The sequence below is a fragment of the Leptinotarsa decemlineata genome, unplaced genomic scaffold, assembly GCF_025532065.1.
Source record: "Leptinotarsa decemlineata unplaced genomic scaffold, Ldec_3_MD MMD2_tig00002974_RagTag_RagTag, whole genome shotgun sequence".
NCBI classification, from domain to species: Eukaryota; Metazoa; Arthropoda; class Insecta; order Coleoptera; family Chrysomelidae; genus Leptinotarsa; species Leptinotarsa decemlineata.
Window position 1 is genome coordinate 8,467,049 of NW_027412578.1, and position 20,118 is coordinate 8,487,166.

The following is a 20,118-nucleotide window of genomic DNA, read 5'->3' on the forward strand; positions in this document are numbered from 1 at the left end:
ACATATGTTCGAGACGAGTGTACCAACATGAAAAAATAAAATATGCTAATCAAATGTACGTACTGTCGCAACTCATGTACTCGCTTGGCTCATCAACGAGATGATTTTATTCGCTGTTTCACCCATTCATCATTCATCCAAATGATTAACGAACTCATTTAAAAACTCAATTAAACAGATATTGATTTTTTGGGGAAATTCAGTACATATGAATAAAGTATTCATCATCCAAAAGAAAATAATTAGATGTATGGCTGGTGTAGCTCGTGGAACCTCTTGTAGAAACATATTCAAACGACTCTCAATTTTAACAGTCCCTTCACTTTACATGCTTCTGATTATCATCAATGTCAAAAAAGAAGAAAGTAACCTGAGTAGAAGATGTAATTTACACAAATACAATATGAGAAATAGTGAGAGCATCCACCAACCATACTCAAGATTGAGCATTGGCCAGGATTCTCACATATACCAAGGAATCAGGTGCTATAACCGACTTACGAATATATTCCCGCACTTTGACTCAACGAATGCAAATGTGTTGAAGGATAATCTGACTCGTTATCTAATAAATCAATCATTTTACTCCATTGAAGAGTTTTGAGACGCTACATTGTAGGGAATTTTAATCTAATTGTTTGTATATTTTCTATATTTTAAATTGTATATTTCTGAATTTTCTTTATTGCCTTGTGACTAGTCCGATAAGTTTTTTGCATGTATATATGTATTCTCTTGTATGTATATGTAAATTCTTCAGTGATGTATAAATAAATTCTATTCTATATTGTAACGAAATGGGGAAAATACTTCAGGAATAAACTTACACTAAAATGTTAATAAAAAATACAATAAATCAACTTACATTATGCTGCCACCCAGCAGGATCGAAGAAAAGGGGATGTGCTGCATTGCCGGAACCTTTTCTGAAGATCAATAGATACTGAATGAATTTCTCAATACTGTCTGTTTCTGATCTTGACCTCCCTCAATATTTATGAAGATTTATACGCTGACATTGCAACTTTGATCCGGTCACTGTGCTAAGGTAAAATGATCAGTATACAGTCTGTGCAAAGTTTGCGTATTTGAAGATTGTTTTACATTTCTATATCCTGTGATCGTATCAATTTCGATGTCTATGAACTTGGAATATTAAAAGATGGAATTCTGCATACTGAGTGATTTTGTTTTAGAATATTGAAGTTGAGGTTGAAACATCTTTCAATGAATTTGAATTATTTCATGATTATTTTCCATATTTGAACATTCACCTTATTTTTTTAACAGACCTCGTGTTTATCATTTCTGAAAAATGTTTTTCGATAGGTCTAGTCGAAGTTCTACATGCACCGCTACCATTTCTAATTGGGGTAGACTCGAGGTATTTTGATTTATATGATCCGCCACCTGATGTAAGCTGCATCGATCTGGATACCAATATAATAACGGTAATGTTGTTACAATATTTTTGGTGTTTTTTCTTATTCATTTGTAATTCAGATAGCTGAAACCCAAAGACAAACTCTGAACTTCAAGTTACTTCCTAAAAGAGCAGCAAAAATTCTAAAATCGACGCTAGACTATCTTTATTATCAGTTGAGGAACAATACTTCTGTAGCCTCAGATACTGTCAATCAGGATGACATAGAGCTGGAGTTCCAAAGAAGAAAGAAAGAGGTGAGTTTATGTCCAAAAACTCAACTTAAATTTCCACCTCAACCTCCTCTGATTCGAGATGTATTTTAGCAAGCTCAAGAACTGGAAATTCAAGAGGCTTTTCTCAAATTTATGGCCATGGCACTGAAAGGCTATCGTTCGTATCTTCTGCCAATAACTAAGGCTCCGACAGTTGGAACGACGGATCCTCAGGCTTTATTCCAATTGAATGACTTCCTGAGAAGTAGGGATAAGACTCACCACAAGTTCTTCACTTTATTGATGAGAACTCAGATGTTCATCAGGTAAATTTTTTTTTCCTTGCTAAAACATAATCATACTACTTCCTTGAGTATATATGGTTTTCAAAAAGTATTTGCACTAATTGAAGATTCAGTAATTTATGGAGGCAGTAAGATGTTCAATCACTTACCAAAAGAAATTGAAGAAATAAGTTCAGTAGAACATTTGAGAAAGGAAGTAAAAGCTCTCCTGTTTTATAATGACGCATTGTAACTCAAGCTTGTTTTAATATGTTTCTCATGTGCTTGATGTTATATATTGTAGGTATGAGACATTCTAGTATAATGTCGGTGTCGACTTATTGTTTCGTTTCTTGTTTTTGTGTGTGTCTTTTGCTTTAATTCAATTGAAGATTGTTTTAGGCCTTAACTTTGTCAACAAAATTTTGTATTTTTGAAAAATAAAGCATATTCTTTCTCTCTCACTCTATTATTGGGTGCTTTTTGTACTACTTGGGAGCCGCCTGAATTGTCCACTTCTCCCAAGTCTTGGGAAAACACTGCAGCCTCATGCACTTATTGCGTTTTCCTCCATCTTTTTCATGACACCTGTTCTAACAATCTTGTCGTGTGTACTAGTTTGAACAGGTTCCTTGCTAGTTGTACGAGGGTGGCCTGAAAAGTTTTCGACCTCAACATGAAGATGGCAGCACTCGTTAATAAAAGCTAGTGAATTTCGTTTTTCATCTGTTGACAGTAAATCACCAAAGTTTCAGCCATTTCAGACGCGCAGTTGTTATGTAACAGTCGTTTTAGTGAATTGATGTGAGTGTTTTTATGAAAATGGGGTAAAAACCTTTCCCCCAGGTGCGACTATGAAGATGATATGCAAACAATCAGCCACATCGTTGAAGACTGGCCCACTGAGGGCCTACACCGGTGACTCCCCGGACTTCCGGACAGCGACTAATATATACGTGACTTAAATGTTTGTTTGTAAACTAAATTTCCTGTGTTTTTTTTCAAGTTTTTATACAATTAGGTTTGTTTTGTTAACTTTTGTGATGTGAATAAGCCATATGCTAAATACATAAATATGAAAATGAACAAAATCGAGTATCGAGTGCAAATCAAAGATGAGTTGGATTCTGTGTATGGGGACTCTGCACTACCATGTCACTCTATAGTGAAATTTTGGACAGCTGAATTTAAACATGGCCGTAAGAGCTTGGGAGACGATTAATGTTTGCGACTTCCAAAAACTTCAACTACCGACGAAAACATCTCTAAAGTTCACCAAATGGTGTTAGACGACCACTGAATCAAAGTGAGAGAAATAGCAGAGGTTATGAACATGTCAAAAAAAATGTGTTTGTCATATATTAAATCAACATTTAGGAATGAGAAAGCTGTCTGCGCGTTGGGTGCCGCGTTTGCTCATTTAGGCCAAAAACGTGTTCTAACGAACGTTTCCAAAGCTCTGTTGGCGTAGCTTAGGCGCAATAGATCCAAGTTTTGGCGCCGATTATTTACTGTAGATGAAACTCGTATTTACTATTATACGCCCGAAACAATAAATACAGTCCAAACAGTGGACTGCAAAGGGGGAACCGGCTCCAAAAAAGCAGAAACTGTTTTTTCGGCTGGGAAAGTGATGGCGATGTTTTTTTTTTTGGATAGTCGTGGAGTTATTTTAATCGATTATTTGCAAGAAGGAAAACTATTACAGTAGCATACTACACATAACTACTTGACAAGCTGAAGGCAGAACTTGCGGAAAAACGCCCACATTTGTAGAAAAAGAAAATCCTGGTTCACCAAGACAACACACCATCTCACAACTCAGCAGTTGCAATGGCAAAAATCAAGAATAACGGTTTGAACTGCTTGACCATCCGCCTTACTCACCAGATCTACCCCCAGGTGACTTATTTTTGTTCCCTCATTTGAAAATTGCGCTCGGAGGACAGAGATTTTCGTCAAATGAAGAGGTAATCACCTTCGTGTACAATTTTTTTTGCAGAGAAAAACGCCGAATACTATTCAGACTATGTTGAAAATTTTTTAAAAAATTAAAAAAATGTCTTGTATCGGAAACTTTTCAGACCACTGTCGTATGTGATATTTTTCTGGACATATTTTGGATTGACCATAAATTGTTTGCTTCCCGTGATCCAGTGCTTCACATTTGCATAAAATATAATGAGCTGCATTGGCTACAGCTAAGGTCTTCGTTGTACAGCCATATTTTGTCCAGGTGTCCTCCCAGTGGACAGTGAATAATTGTTCTGAGGAACTCACACAGGTTTTCCCCTGTAAGGAAATCTCCCACAATTGATTTTCTTATAAAATTAGTAAAACTGTTGTACACAATCATATATTGAACTCAAATACATTTTAAATATCCTCTACTTTGTATGCTTTTTTTACCTTTTCACTAAATATATATGTTGGTTTATATAATATATAATAACAAGTGTGAAATAATTAAGAACTTTTCTCTTATTCCAAGGTCGTATATTTCTATTGAAAATGTTATCTAAAGAACATTCTTGATATTTTACTGTAAATCCGTAAGCTTATGTCATTAATTCAATCAATCAATGAATCAATTTATTCAATTCACATACATACAATACATACATACATACAATACATACATACATACAATTAAAATAATACTTTATATTCAAGATTCATTGAAGAAAGAAGCTTCGTAGCAGATGGTGATCAAGGTTTGGCCTTTTTCGACGACTGCATGGAGAAAATCGGAAATGAAGAGGGGCCTATGTTAAGACTGATAGAATTGGATTTGATGCATAAGAGTGATAGGACAGTATTCGTTCTGCCTCCAGAGCCAACTGCGCCTGGTATATTTATAAAAAAAAGTTTATTTGTATCTTTTCGAAACGAAAACTTTTTTCAGGTGAATTTTGTGAATATACCCGTTTCAACTTGAACCCTGAACTGCTCATCACCTTTGGCAAAAAGAAGAACCCCCTTTCTTCTTTGATGCAATCTGTTATTCCTGGGTCTCCCATGGCAAGAAGAACAAAACAGGAGATAAAATTTGCTCAAAAATTAGCCAGGTACAGAAATACTTTTCTCTCTTCAGATTGGTATAATTTCATACTGTGTTTTAGAAAATCTTTGCGGTCACCAGATTCATGGGCTAGATGTTTGTGCGGAACGTGTCACACCCTCTACTTCATGATCCTTCCCAGTATGCTTCACCTCAACGTGGGCAAAGAAAAAGCCATCTTGCAACAATCTTACGAGCTTCTTGTTAGAGCTACAAAGCTACGGTTAGCTTGTGACGAAGTTTGCTACAGACTGATGATGCAATTGTGTGGAGAACACTCCAGGCCGCTACTTGCCGTGAAACTTCTAGTTTTGATGAAAAAATTCGGTATCCAGCCGAACGCTCTTACATATGGGTGAGTCAGCTCATCATACAAGAGTTGCTCGTTTACTTCCTATTCGTAAATATGAACATGAACAATACTATATTTTCTTTTCTATACATTGTTTAAGAAAATATAAAGTTTAAGAATACATTAGCAGTAGTGTTTTGTGATTCATCTAGCAATAAATTCACTTTTTGCACCAGTCATAGCTTTTGCTCCATCACTACAAATAACAATACATTTTTCTTCCCAATCGATATTCATATCTTGCGTAGCTTCAAGGAACATGTTATGTAAGCAGTGACCTGTAGTGTTTGAGGGAAGTGCTCTGCAAAATAGTATTTCTTTCATCAATTTTTCATTGGATTCAAAACGCACAAAAGCGACAAACTGCGCACAACCCGTAATATCCGTAGATTCATCAAATTGCAAGGACACAAAAGTACTTTCTTTTATTTCTTCTATGAATTGGTCTTCAACGTCAGTCGCCATATCGCTTATCATGCGTTGAATGATATTGTCTGAGAGAGGTATACTTTTCAGCTTTTCTACTTCTTGTTTGCCAAACATAATTTCTGCTATATCCAAAGCCGCCGGTAAAATCAAATTTTCGGCAGTTGTGTGGAGTTTTCCTGTTTTGGCTACACGAAAAGCTACTCGATAACCAGCAAGCAACGATTTTTCATTCATTCAATAACCCCAAACACATCCCTCCAAACCCTCTGCTGTACCAACTCACTGGTATTTTCCCTATCGAGGAAAGACTACCGTCACTTACTCAGAAGTTTGCTAGAGAAAACGACAATGTAGAAATCATTAGAAAGTATGCTGTGACAAGAAACCCCCATGCAAGAGTAAGACATCGACACCCAACAGAAACACTGTTAGAAAAATTAACACAACTTTATCAATTAAATTGTTTTGTTTGTTCATTTTTATATCCATATAATTTTTTTTTTTATAGAAAGCCATGTTATTTCAAAGCAATTTTGATACACGGGCGGAAGGACTTCGGTCGATAGCCAGTTGAACAAAATTGTAATTTTTTGTTCAATAAATTGCAATTATTATTATTCTATGATTATTATCATAGATAATACCAAAAGAAAGCTTTGAAGTGTATTCATTATGTTTTCCTGGTTAGGTTGTATAACCGATGTGTTTTGGAAGCTGAATGGCCAGCTTATTCAGGTACCAGCCAGCTCTTATGGAATAAATTGAGGAACGTAGTCATTGGAGCTGCTCACTTCAAATGGGCTGCTAGGAAGAGAGCTGCACGAACGCTGTCAGCTTCAACTGAGGGGGGTAAGTCTGAGAACTCAAATATTTGAAACTTTGAAGAGAAGAGAAATTGTTATTGTTACTACTATAAAACAGTTTTCATCATGTCCTTCTCTGTCATAGTCATAGATCTTTATTTGCTCCAGTTACATATAATGTACATATATAAACTCCGAGGAGTGTGGAAAATGTCAGTAGTAAATAACAACTAAATAACAAATCAAAGTTTTACATTCATAATCAATATTATCTCACAAGTAGTTTTAAGACACAAAAAAAAACAATATATACAAAAATCAGGCATATGTAAATAACATTCATATAGTTAGCATACTATCATTTAAGAATTCCTGCTAGCTATAATAAGGTTTTTCTACGAGATAGCTCTTCAAACGACATTTCATTGTTGAAATTGGAAGATTTCTTAGAGTGAGTGTAAATTTATTGTAAATGTTTATAACGCTATATTTGACATTTCTCTGTATGTATGTATAGTTACATTTCTCATTTCTAAGATCCTTCTTTGTTCTGGTGTTGTATAAGTGATGCTTTTCACAGTTAATGAAAAGTTCTGATTTGTTTTCTGTTACAAATACTCCTGCTTCATATATATAGAGATTTATCAAAGTTAAAATTTTGCTCCTAATAAAAGCTTCTCTGCAGCTATCGTTTTTTTTCATCTTATAGATATACCTAATACATTTTTTTTGTAGAGTATGAGTATCCTAGAGATACCAACAGAGTTTCCCCAGAATATTATTCCATATTTCATTCTAGATTGAATATAAGCATGGTATGCAGAGAGGGCAGCTTCAGTTGAGACATGTTCCGACAATATTCTCAATGCATAGCAATATTTTGCAATATTTTTTGATAAGTAGTCTATGTGATTTTTCCAGTCCAGTCTCCTATCTATCAAGAGTCCCAAAAATTTTACCTGATTGCATATGTTTATATTTTGATTATTATATTCAAAGGTATTCAACTCTGGCGAGGATCTATTTGCGAAATGAATTATTTGAGTTTTTCAAAAAAGTTTATGAGTAATCAGTCAGACGTCATGTTTAAGACACGTCTCAGTAACTCTCAATTTGACCAAACGATAATATTGATACAATTTTTGCAGGTAGCAGCTTGCTAGATCAAACAGATCGGGCGATATCACGCTCCTCGCTAGATTCACACGAAGCAATAAAAGAAGACAGTGCTTATTTATTACGAAGAGGCACTAGCATCATAAAAGGCAGCTTGAACGGTTTGGAAGAGGTGGACGGTTTGGAAGCTAAAGAAAATGAAATCTGTGATAAAGAACCTGTTACCCATGACGAAGGTCAAATAGAAAAGAAATTCCTTACACCAGATAGCCCGTCAGAGTATAGGTTGCTGTCAAGATCCGAGAGCGCTGCTGACGCGAATCTTATCGACCAAATTCAGATCGGCAACAAAAAGAATTGTTCTAAATCTCTTCAGTTCAGCAACAGGGAACCCACGGAAATTGTTGAGAATGGAAAGAACTCTCCATCAAAGTAAGTCGATACTTATACATGTTCTTTGGAACAAGTGTTCAGAGTTTACTCAGTGTGACCAACGTAACTTCTGGAACATTTCTAGAGTTTCCCCTCGGGAAGTAGTGACCGAAAACGATCCTTTGGGGGCATTTGTCGAGCAGCCTCCAGAAGAAACGCCTGCTTCACCAAATGATCTGAACTTTGATTCTCGAATCAAAAATGACATGACAGTCGAACCTGTCCTGTTCAGATCAACCGTCCAGAGGTCGGCTACTTTTGAAGGCAGTCCTCCAGCTCAGAACAAATTGCATCGATCGGAAACGGTCCCAGCTTCAACGGTAGCTTCGAGTTTAGCTAATTTAGGGACGAGTTTGAAACTGGGTTTCAGGTGAGCTAATGTCTGTTGATTGTTCCTATGTAAATGTTTTTTTTTGTCAAGGAGGCAGGGTTGAACTTATCAAAAAGGCAAAGAGGAAGTTTTATGTGGAGTGCTTGCCCTCTTTTATAGTTTTCAGAAAAAAATTAAAGTCCATTTAGAAAAAATGAAGGTGGAAATAAATGAACAAAACGGAGGTCGTGCCTTATAGTAGCAAAAAATGTACCAAAAGTTTTTCTTACATTGAAAAACCAACTTAGTTTCAGTGTCACTTCCGAATTTTCATTGCATACTATATTGACAATTATAATTGCAGTGTCATTTGACACTTGACAACTGAATGATTTTTTGTCAAAAACGTTCTAGCTTCAAGCAGGTTTGTTGATGAGTGAAAATATATAATTAAATCAATACTATCAATTTATTTCCATATGGTGATTGAATAGGAAATAATTTATATATGATGTGAAATATATACTAGAGTACTATGTGCTAAAAACTCTTCACTAAGTGTTCTGGCAATGTCTTGAATTTATTGGAGCCTTTGGAGACACCCTACATTTTGTTTTATGAAAGAGAGGACGTTGGCAGATCAAGACCTTCAGATGATGTGGTGATGAAGGTTTTTCCGGGTTTTCCTGCAGCTGAAAAAGCAAATGTGCCACTGGAATCAATGAAGTCATCCCGGAGCGCCAATTAATTTTTGTTGTTTCATAATTTTGTGATTTGTATTACTTTCTTCTTTAATATATATTTCGGAAGACATTGAATTGTTGATGTTTGAACTGGAATATCTACAAATGATCTGATTACAGTGAAAGTAATATAAAATACTTCACAAATTACATATTGGTAGACATTTGAAACTGACAATTTTAAAAATAGAGTAAGTAAATTAAAATATATTATTGAATGAAAGTATCCAATTAGCTGGAATAAAATTCTTCGATATTATAAAACATTTTCGACAACAGAAAAGTTTTGAGATGCTTTCTGAATTTGAAGTCAGTAGTTTCCTTTTTAATTGATTCCGGGAGCTTACTGTAAATTCGTACGCCATCGGAAATAGGTCCCCCCTGAGAGTTACATTCAAATTATTTTTAGGTGTTTTTAGATGGTGGTTAAATCTAGTTGTGTAACTGTGATCATTACTATGAGTGCTAATGCCTGTTTTATTTTTAAAAATGTAACAAGATATTTCTAGAATATACAAGCAAGAGAGAGGAAAAGTATTTTCAAATTGGCAAATAATGGTCTGCATGATTCTCTCTGACTTCTATTCAATAAAGTTCTAAGGCATTTTTTCTGCAGTACAAATTATTTCTGAGCTGTTGACGATGAACCCCATAATAAGATTCCATATGTGAGTCGTGACTAAATTTCAGCATAATCAAGTAAAGCGTAAAGTGTTAATTTGTATTCATCTAGGTATTTGACAATATCTGCTATATATAAAGAGAACAATATAGGTGCAAGGACACTTCCCTGCGGTACCCCTATACTTATCGATATCAAATTTGAGCAGTGTATGCTGTTTTCTCAATCATCCTTAATGTGAGATATCTGTACATATTGTTTTCTACCATCAAGATAAGATAACAATGGTTTCAACTGAAAAAATGGAAATATCACTTTTCAGTGTGATAATTGCTCAAATTTCGGCTTATGCGACTAATTGGAAACATTCAGTGGGATTGGCAAAACTGAAAGTAAACATATTTAGAACTAGAATTCAAAACTGAAAGTAAACATATTCACCACTAGAATTTCACTTGCAAAAATCATTGCGGAGATAATTTTGGGTCCAGATCCATGTTATGCTACTGCAATTATGGTCAATTTAATGCAATATAGTGACAGAAAGTGCTAAAACCACTAGTAACCTCTATCGAAAGTTGCCAAGTCACATGTTGCCTTATCAGTCAGCTGCCTTATCAGTTGTACACTTATATATTTTCTCAACATTTCTCACTGGTAGAAACTTCGCCAATCAAGACCAGGCAAAAACGGCCTTCGTCGACTTCATCGAATCCCGAGCACACAATTTTTATGCTGGTGGGATGAATTGTACTGATTCAAATGCCACTTATTTCGATTAAATTGAATTAGTGTTCACTCAGATATTACAGTTTCGAGCAGATTCATAAAAACGAACAAAACTTTTTAAACGACATCGATTCAGTTATTCATGAATGTCATAGAAAGCTGAAGTTGAGTTTTTTTCAGATGGGAGTACCATATAACTTTCTAATTCATTTGGTACTTGATAATTGTTTGTTTAAGTAAAGGTTCTGATTGTAAGTTTAGTTTAGGAAAACCGCATAAACTTTGTATTCAATTTCTCCAATAAAAACAACTAGATGGAGAAAACCTATGGAAATATTTGCCATTTTGATATTTTCAGATATTGATGTTGAATTGATCGATAATGATTAGAGATCACTTAATATTGTGGATGTTATTGAGAAACAAACCTGCCTCTGTAAAAATGGAATCAGTCTCTAAGGTACCGTGAAAACTTTATTGAAATCATTTCATTTATTTTTTTCATCCAATTAAAGATCTTGTCATATACATAATTTGACAAAAAATGTTATTTTTCCACACATTAGAACATAATTTGGAATCATATTGTAGATAACTGTAGATCTTTCATGATTATTCACATTCTTGATTCATTCATCTAATTTAAAAACATTTTTTCCTCAAATTTGGTATACAGAAACCTTTATATTTCTGAATATATTTATTATAAAAGAATAATACAATTGTACAACCAGTATCATTATTACTATTGTTAAAATAGAGATTTCACCTAACGAGAGATTTCACGTGACCCTGCTCATTATTATAAATGTTACCAGTAATCGTGCATGCGGCAGTTTCGTAGTGCATTATGCTTGACTGTCTTGCACTGCACGGAAGTAGTACCTAGTAGTAGATGTTTCATTTTAGCCGCTATTCACCATCACGCCTCTCCCTTCGCAAAGCCGACCTGAAAGTACCCCAGCAGTTCCTTGAGAATGCCATTAACAACTTCAGGTAAGTCATTCATCAAGTTTTGTTTCCTCATGAACGCTTTCTAAAATTTCAAAAAAATTAAAGGAACATGTATCGCGAACATAACCTAAAATTTGTAAATGTCACTTTTGTTTTTAACTCCCCTTTCAGTAAAAACTTCTCTCGTAAGGAATATATAGCAAGAACATCCGATATAAATTGTTTTCATAAAAATAATCAAATTGATTTCTGACAACATGGGCCTCAGGATTGAACCTTGCGGCGCACTCGAACCAGATTTACAGTCAAAAGACTCGAATTTTTTTCATGTATGCAGTATTATTCTCGATTCATATCTGTTCGTTTTTTTTATTGTTAGATCTTAGCATGTTGATCATCGTTCGTTTTCCACCCTACATGTCTTTGTTTTTGTTTTTTCTAGTCCAAGTAGTTTAACTAGTAAAAAATCCAACGAACTAATACAAGGTGGTCTCAGTTCGATAAAATCCGCCGCGACGTCGATGGTCAAGCGGATGGAGGAGATCAAGGAGGCCATATCGACGTCGGCCAATTCGACGCCTGTCAAAGTCTCGGTGGGGGGTGATCGACTGGCGGCGGGCGACGCCCCGGAATGCGCCGAATGCGAATCTAATGAAGGCAGCGATTGTGGTGACAGGCACAGGAAAATATCTGCGGAACTGAGCAGCTACAGGGGTAGTTGCACGAATTTGAAAGACTACGACGAGCCGCTGCCCGAGAGCCTGTTTCCAATGCCGAAGGACGACAGAACTGGTAAGTAATCCAATAATATTAATAATATGTGAAATAATGCATTCCCTGCCTGTCTGTCTGTCATCCTTGGCTAATTAAGTCTGCTCAGGGTTCATGATCTCGGACCCAATGATTGCTTACCTCATGGTGTGGGAAGTGGTTATTGGTTATTGATGCCAGCGTACCCTCTGAATGTATCAGGTTTTTTTATATCGGGCTTAACAGGCACAACTTCTTTTGGAGTAGTTGTGTGGTCACTTTATACAAACTATGATTAACACAATCCAGTTGAAAGGACCATGAGAATTTTGAACGAGTTGAACATTGACCTTTTTAGATTTTCATATTAAAAATTCAGGAGATATATTAGGAATATTGTTTGATTTTTTAAAATTTAGAAGGAAACATAACCCCACCATTTTCTAGTCTTGATGCTTTGATAACGGGTGATTTTTTAAAAGGTATAGGATTTGATTTTCAAAACAACACAAAAAAAATTGAAAAAATTGATGAAAACTCTATTGGAATCTATAGAACGATCATGCAAATGTTGCCGCGGCTCCGCTTTAGATGGCCAATGCGCAAGGTCCAATTTTGGCACACTCTCTCTAACATTGACCGGTATTTCACGTATAAATGCTTCAATATTGGCTTCCAGAGCGTCAGTAGTTGCTGGTTTATCCCTGTAGGCATGAGCCTTAACATGACCCCACAAGAAATATTCCAAAGGCGTGAGATAAACTGAAACGAAGGCGGCTCTTAATTGGGCTATTTTTTGGCGTGCCATGTCGCATGTGGCACTCTCTTGTTGAAATCACATGTCAGGCATGTCTAATTCTTCCATTTTGGACAACAAAAAGTCGTCAATAATCACACGGTAGCGATCGCCATTCACAGTATCATACCGGTCTTTGTCGTCTTTGAAGAAGTACGGCCCGATGATGCCACCGACCCATAATCCACACCAAACAGTGACTTTTTCGGGATGCATCGGTAGCTCTTGCAATGCTTGTGGCTGGTCTTCACTCCAGATGCGACAATTTTGCTTGTTAACGTATCCATTCAACCAGAAATGAGCCTCGTCGCTGAACACAATTTTTCGATAAAAATGTGGATATTCCTCCAACTTTGCCAGCGCCCATTCACCGAATGTTAGACGTTGTGGGAGGTCGTGTGGCTTCAATTCTTGCACCTGCTGTATCTTATAAGGTTTTACACCCAAATCCTGTTGCTGCGAACGGCGGCGAATCGACATTTCACGGTCATCACGAACACTGGCGGATACAGCCGCAATATTTTCTTGGGTCCTCACTCTACGTATGCGTGTTGGTGGTTTAATGTCCATTAATGTAAACTGGGTTTAAAATTTAGTCACAAGCTTCCGAATAGCTCCCTCAGTAGGCCGACGAAACTGCCCATAAATTGGAAGAAGTGCACGATGCACTTTCTTCAACGAGCATGAATTTTGATGTTATTCAATAATTTGCAAGCGTTGTTCATTCGTTAGTCGATTCATGGTTAAATAATAGACCAAACTGAACAAGTTTGACAATGACACAAGACACGATTCACGCGTGATCTGTCAAAAACAGTGTTGCCAATATTGAATTTAGTGGAAATGAATAGCTTTTATTTTCAGACACCGAACTGGACATCACCTTAACGACATGTTCTCAATGTCACAACTGCTCATGCTTACTATACGACGAAGACATAATGGCCAACTGGTCACCAGAAGACTCGAATCTGAACACCCTTTGCCAAGCCTGCGGAAAGTCGACGGTACCTTTTCTAACTGTTGCAATAACGGGGCCAGACATCAAGCCGTGCGATCCCTTCAGCATACCGTACTTAAACCCGCTCGTATTGAGGAAGGAACTGGAGAACATCCTCGCTCAAGAAGGAGATTTGAGTCTCGCCGATTCCAAGTTCCTTGATGATCACCCCATCATCTATTGGAACTTGGTATGGGTGTTTGAGAGGATCAATGTTCAAACGCACCTCCCGAACCTATATTTGAGAAACAAAGCGGACAGTGGTAGTACGGGGAGTAACAAAAAATTGGACGACTCTTCTGTTGATTGTGGAATCGATAACGGAGGGGTTAATTTGATGAAACCTGTGGAAGAAGGGACTGATCCTCTCACGCAAGAACTCACGACTTTAGGTGAGTGTCAGTTATTTGTGTTATTTCAGGAAGGTATTTGGAACTAAAACTGAATGAGTGATTGCAAATTTATTGTAAATGTTTATAACGCTATATTTGACATTTCTCTGTATGTATGTATAGTTGCATTTCTCATTTCTAAGATCATTCTTTGTTCTGGTGTTGTATACGTGATCCTTTTCACAGTTAATGAAAAGTTCTGATTTATTTTCTGTTATAAATACTACTGCTTCATATATATAGAGATTTATCATATGGTCAGTCATACGTTTCATCTAGCTTAACCCTTCCAAATCATTCAAACAATGCTAAACCTCCTGGAAATAAAATCAAATTTGTTGAGTGAAAACACTCACTGTAAGTCTTGTGATAATTCAGTAACATGAAAAGTGTCGGATAGTCATTTTTTAAAAAAAAGCTAATTCAACAAAGAAACGAGACCTCTGGCCCAGCTTGAATTGAATGCAAAAAATGTGGGCCCAAGAAACACTTTTCCATTCAATAGGACAAAGTGGAAAAAAGGTTTTTGGCTTTCTACTTCTTCATTATATAAAAAAAGTGGAAAGACAACAATTTTTTAACTAATCTCTCCTACAAAATATCTCCCCTTTCAATTTAAGCTGATAGCCATTCAGCTATACTAAACTTTTACAGATCTGTTTCAATACTCCAACATGTGAGTAGAGTAAGAATTCTTAGGGCAATCGCATTTTCATAATTTTTTCCTATAAAATATTTTGTGGCACTAATACCAACATCAAAATAATATGGTTCAAGAATAAAATCTTTCATGCCATCAGAAGGTGTTTTCTCAATTTTTCCATTTCATAGGAAAAATAGCTCGACAGTCCCATTTGTCAAATTCATGAGCAGATAATTTGAAGTGTATGAGGTCTGTTGAAAAATAAGCCGAATTTTCATTTTTCTCAAAAAATATTGTCGTAAATCATGCCCGAAGGAAAATAACGCCGGCCGCCACTGGTAACCATAAACCAAACGTGACGTAGCTAAGAGCGCGCGATGATTCCCCGCCACTCGAGAAGCGACGAAAATAATGCTACCGACTTCGAGAGAAATTTCTAAGGCATTCGATTAGGTACAATATTTAAACGCTAGCTGCGAGCATATCGACACAGACAAGTGGGAGCTACAGTGCGGTACGCGAAATGATCTAGTAAGGCGATAGACATTCAAATAATAGTTGAAGTTTTAGTCGAAGTGTTTGTTGTATTTTCAAAGTGAAATAAAGTTAAGTTTGATTATTCAGTGTAGTCAATTATAGGTCAACCCACGGGGAAAAACGTAACAATATTTATTTATTCATCAATTTCAATTTTTTTCCTTTATTCCCCTTTATTCCAATCAGCGAAGCAGTTCTGATATGCACATTTTGATATGTCCTTGAGCTCTCTCAGCAATTTAGTTTTTTATCTCCTTAATCGTCTCCTTTCTTCAATCTTGAACAGCAGAAAGTCGCATGGGGCCAAATCTGGTGAACACGGTGGCTAAGGCATGATTACGGTATTGTTTTTTGACAAAAAATTATGAACAAGCAATGACGAGTGGGGTGTGCATTATCGTGATGCAAAATAAGCTCAAACATTCAAATTTGACTTTCAAAATCAATGGTGACCAACACAAGCATTTGACAAGGTATTCAGGCAATCTGAAATTGATGAAAATGAAAACAAATATTGGGCAAAATTTGATTTATTATAAAGGTATCAAAATTTACAATGAGCTACCAAATGGTTTAAAAAAAATTAATGAACAAAAATTCCGGATTAATTTGAAAAAATACTTATTGTTTGTATAGATATATCATCTGATGAGTACATTTATGTTCATGTGGATAATCATATTCAGACATATATGTATTTATATATGTGTATAGATAGATAGATATATTTTATTTAAACTGCATTCCAAACAGGTTTACACCCGATTATATGTATACAGTCAATGTCATGGTACATAAAATATATGATTTCAAAATACAGAGTAAATAAATACCCAAAATTACGTACAAGAGAAACATGAATAAAAAAAAACAGGTATATATGGCGCTTTTTTTTTTTAAACTGTCTTATTTCGAATTCATCACAGCAAAAAAATCAAGACTTTGATGACTTACGTCTAGATCATTCACTTGCCTAAGGCAGCATTGAGTGGAGACTCTGATCGGGTGTCTGCATAGAAAACCCTATTGCGATTTCTTATACTAGCACTAGGAACATGAAGATTGATCACACTGAGGAGTTCAGGTACATTTATTATCTGATTAAATATGTTGAATATAAATAGTACATCATTCAAGCTTCGACGATCCGAGTTGGCATTTCAAAATGTTCTAATTGAGTCCTATAGGAGACCATACAGGGAGACTCTTTATTTTTTTTGAAATTTCTTCTGTATTCGAGCTTTGATCTGACAAAGGCATTGAATGGAAGAATTTCTAGTTCCCATTTGAAATCCCTGGCGTTTCTTAACGCAAAAAGATATAACTTTGCATTTAGTCTCATTCAGCATCAAGTTATTCATCTCACAAAAGAAAGTGGTAGAATCTAAGTCTTTCTTAAGGTTTTCACTGTCTCTTTCATCGTTGATGGTTTGGTATAGTTTGAGATCATCTTTATAGACTAGGAATTTGGAATGTCTTATATAATCACCTATATTGTTAATGAACATTATAAATAAAATTGGGCCTAGAATTGATCCCTGAGGAACGCCAGAAGTTGGTCTGAATAGTGTCGACCTTTTTCTATTGAAAGCAACAAATTGATCTCTATCTGATAGATATGACTTCACTAATGTTATCATTGATTGATTCATTGAGAATTTCCTTAATTTGGTGATTAGAACCATGTGGTTAACTTTGTCGAATGCTTTCGCTAGGTCTGTGTAGATTACATCAACTTGTTTTCCAGTATTTATGAGATTTTGATTTCCAGATTTATGGATAGGAATTATACATCCCATTTTGAGTTGTTTTGGAAACACACTACTTTCAACAATGCTATTCAGAGGTCTGATTATATATGTGTGTATATGCATACATATTTATATCTTTTTTCAAGTTTCAGTCCTGATTTAATTTTTTTTTGTGTGCTCTGTTCATACTTAGTTATGTTATAGTTGGTTTTTTCAAATTATTTTTTCCCTGCTATAAACATTGTGTGTTTCTTGAAGAAATAAATTGTTATTCTTATTATTAAAAGCCATGACTTTCCACAATACCGAAAATTTTCTTCGTATTGTTTATTGCAAGCGGCGATAACAAAATTATACTCCTTATTGACCGTACGACCATGTGACTCCAGATGCACTGCACCACAGTAATCGAAGGAAACAGCGAGCAAAACCTTGACATTTTATCAAACTTGGCGTGTTTTTTTTTGTTTCGGCTCTCCTAGGCTCTTCCATTGGGACGATTGGACTTTGGTTTCGATGTCATAACCATATACCCATAACGTCACCAGATATGTCCCTTTTAAGCAAATCTGAATCGCGGTTACTGTCATTCAACAATTCCTGAGCGATGCTAATGCAACGGTTCTTTTGCTCAATATTCAGCAGTTTAGTGCTGCTACACCCTTCATGCCCAAAATGTACAAAACAATTACACCGATAGGTCGACATCCTCAGCAACTTCTCTAATAGTGATTCGACGATGCTCCTTAAAATTTTCTTCACTTTCTCAACATTTTCATCGGTTGTTAATGTGCTGTGAGGTCCTGGGCGAGAGTTGTCATTCACATCATCTCGACCATCTACGAAAAGCATGTACCACTTATAAACATTTTTCTAACTCAAAGTACAATCACCGTATGCGCCTGTCAACATTTCAAGTGGTTTTGAGCATCATTTTTTTACTCAAAATTTGATGCAATTTTTTTTATCTTTTTTTTTTTCGGTAGCAGAAAATCGCCGAACACGAAATACACTTTCAACTTTTATGCCTCTCACCAACAGATTAAACATGTTAAACAGCTGAAACTGTGGACATATGTTCGAGACGAGTGTGCAACATAAAAAAATAAAAAATCGCTATTGTACATAACCCGCGAAATTTTAACATTTACCTTATTTTTAAAACAGACCTCATTATTTTGGTAACAATGGTAGTCAGAAACGTAAATATGTATTTACTCTTGATTCCTGTGAATAATCCACAGATAGTGATATTAGAACTCCAATTGTTGAACTTGATGTTATATGCTTGTATAATCATAGTTTGAAGGAGAATTTCTTCACGAAAACGCTTGCAATTAGTACCAAACTTTCAGAATATATTATAAAAAGTGCCACTCTTTGGTTATAGGTTTTACTGTTTTGCAAAACCTCTTTGTACTTTTGAATTGAACAGATAATTTTTTTGTTTCAAGCTGTCCAAAAGGAAAATAGTAAGTTTTCATTTAATAAACTTAAGTTGTTTCCATCTCGACCTTACTAGTCATACTGTGTACTGTAACATTATGGTCAATTTTTTATGAATAGCCAATTAACTTGACTCTTCTCATTTTACTCTATTCTTTCAATTCAGCCCAATTGGCAGCTCAAGTGAGAATTCGATGCCTCTGGGACGAACCTGGTCTCCATTTGGAAGGCCCACCTATGTATACGCTATGGAAAATGAGGGACACTATACAAATGAATTCGAGTGGTAGGAACACGAAAACGTGAGTTGTGACACACAAGTTATATTTAACATGACATCATGCATGACCATCAAGCATGTTTTTTTTTTTTAGGTTTATGCAACAAGTCATAAACTATATTCGTGTTAGCGATTTGGCCGAACCAGTCCGAACTTTGGCTAGTGAAAGAAAGAACGAAGACTTGAACAATAAGTGCAACTCGATCTACAGGGATATTTTATTTTTAGCTTGCAAAGCTTTGGGTAGGGCGCAGATAGACATAAACGCCTTCGATAAGGAATACGCGACCGCCTATTCTAGAATTGCAGAGCGACAAATCGAACTCTTTCCCCAGGATAAGCCTGTTAGTTTATCTGCCTTATATTGTCGACAGTACTTCAGGCCTCTCACTTTACCTTGAGTTCTGTGATGTGGTATTTGTTGAGGTTTGTGGTCTTGGTTTTTTGATCAATTATTCCAGAGAAGTGAGGGGATTTGTTTAAGTTTTTACGTTAATTTAAGTTATTTAAGATGTAAAATAAATCTGTTAATTTGTGAAATGTGTTTTCTTTTTCCATGGTTGGCAGAAGTTTATTTTGTGTCTATCGTCGAAATTACTCAATAATACCCGTAGAACGGTTTTAAAAAATTAACGACTATTTCTTATTTCAAGATATCGAATAGAAAGCTGTAAGATCCATGGACGTAAAAATAAAATGGACCCAGTTATTTACTTCATTAGGTGAAGTCAGCGTTCTCGAACATTCTGAGGTTATGCTGTTGAGCTGGACATTGTAATATTGAATTTATTTATACACACCAGCCGCTGACCACCTTAGTTTTGTTGAGTTTTTGCCTTTGTGAAGAGCTTGGGTTACTTATCAGTGTCCAATCACTGTCTTCATGTTTTTTTTTTAATTAAAAATATAACGACAGCGTACAGTTCAACATAGTCAAGACACTATAAATATAAAATATGCTGTTATTTTCCCTAATCAGCAAAAATGCTAGTCTCGGGATTCACAAACATTCAACATGACAAGTGAAACACAAAAACTAGTAAACCACTA

At 35.7% G+C, this 20,118-nt stretch overlaps 1 protein-coding gene and 1 long non-coding RNA gene across 6 annotated transcripts in view; one reads left to right on the top strand and one right to left on the bottom strand.

Moving 5' to 3' along the window:
- Positions 1-19,608, top strand: part of Crag (DENN domain-containing protein Crag) — a 30,995-nt gene extending 11,387 nt beyond the window's left edge. For 2 of the 4 annotated variants that reach the window (XM_023161559.2, XM_074177372.1), the window contains 13 exons: positions 1,330-1,451; positions 1,504-1,680; positions 1,750-1,964; positions 4,596-4,771; positions 4,828-5,338; positions 6,453-6,613; positions 7,716-8,115; positions 8,201-8,485; positions 11,429-11,515; positions 11,916-12,265; positions 13,884-14,411; positions 18,955-19,090; positions 19,163-19,608. In XM_023161559.2, coding sequence (XP_023017327.2) covers positions 1,330-1,451; positions 1,504-1,680; positions 1,750-1,964; positions 4,596-4,771; positions 4,828-5,338; positions 6,453-6,613; positions 7,716-8,115; positions 8,201-8,485; positions 11,429-11,515; positions 11,916-12,265; positions 13,884-14,411; positions 18,955-19,090; positions 19,163-19,469 — 3,455 coding nt within the window. In that variant the 3' untranslated portion in view covers positions 19,470-19,608. The remainder of the gene's footprint in view (positions 1-1,329; positions 1,452-1,503; positions 1,681-1,749; positions 1,965-4,595; positions 4,772-4,827; positions 5,339-6,452; positions 6,614-7,715; positions 8,116-8,200; positions 8,486-11,428; positions 11,516-11,915; positions 12,266-13,883; positions 14,412-18,954; positions 19,091-19,162) is intronic. The other 2 variants (XM_023161567.2, XM_074177373.1) reach the window with 2 other exon arrangements.
- On the bottom strand, positions 8,881-11,474 carry LOC141483097 (uncharacterized). Of its 2 annotated transcripts, none has more exons than XR_012465905.1 (2): positions 11,335-11,474; positions 8,881-9,117 (listed from the first exon to the last, which is right to left on the bottom strand). It is a non-coding gene; the product is annotated as an uncharacterized lncRNA (long non-coding RNA). The 2 variants fall into 2 exon arrangements; XR_012465904.1 differs by having other exon boundaries at positions 11,289-11,429.
- Positions 19,609-20,118: the final 510 nt, after the last annotated feature.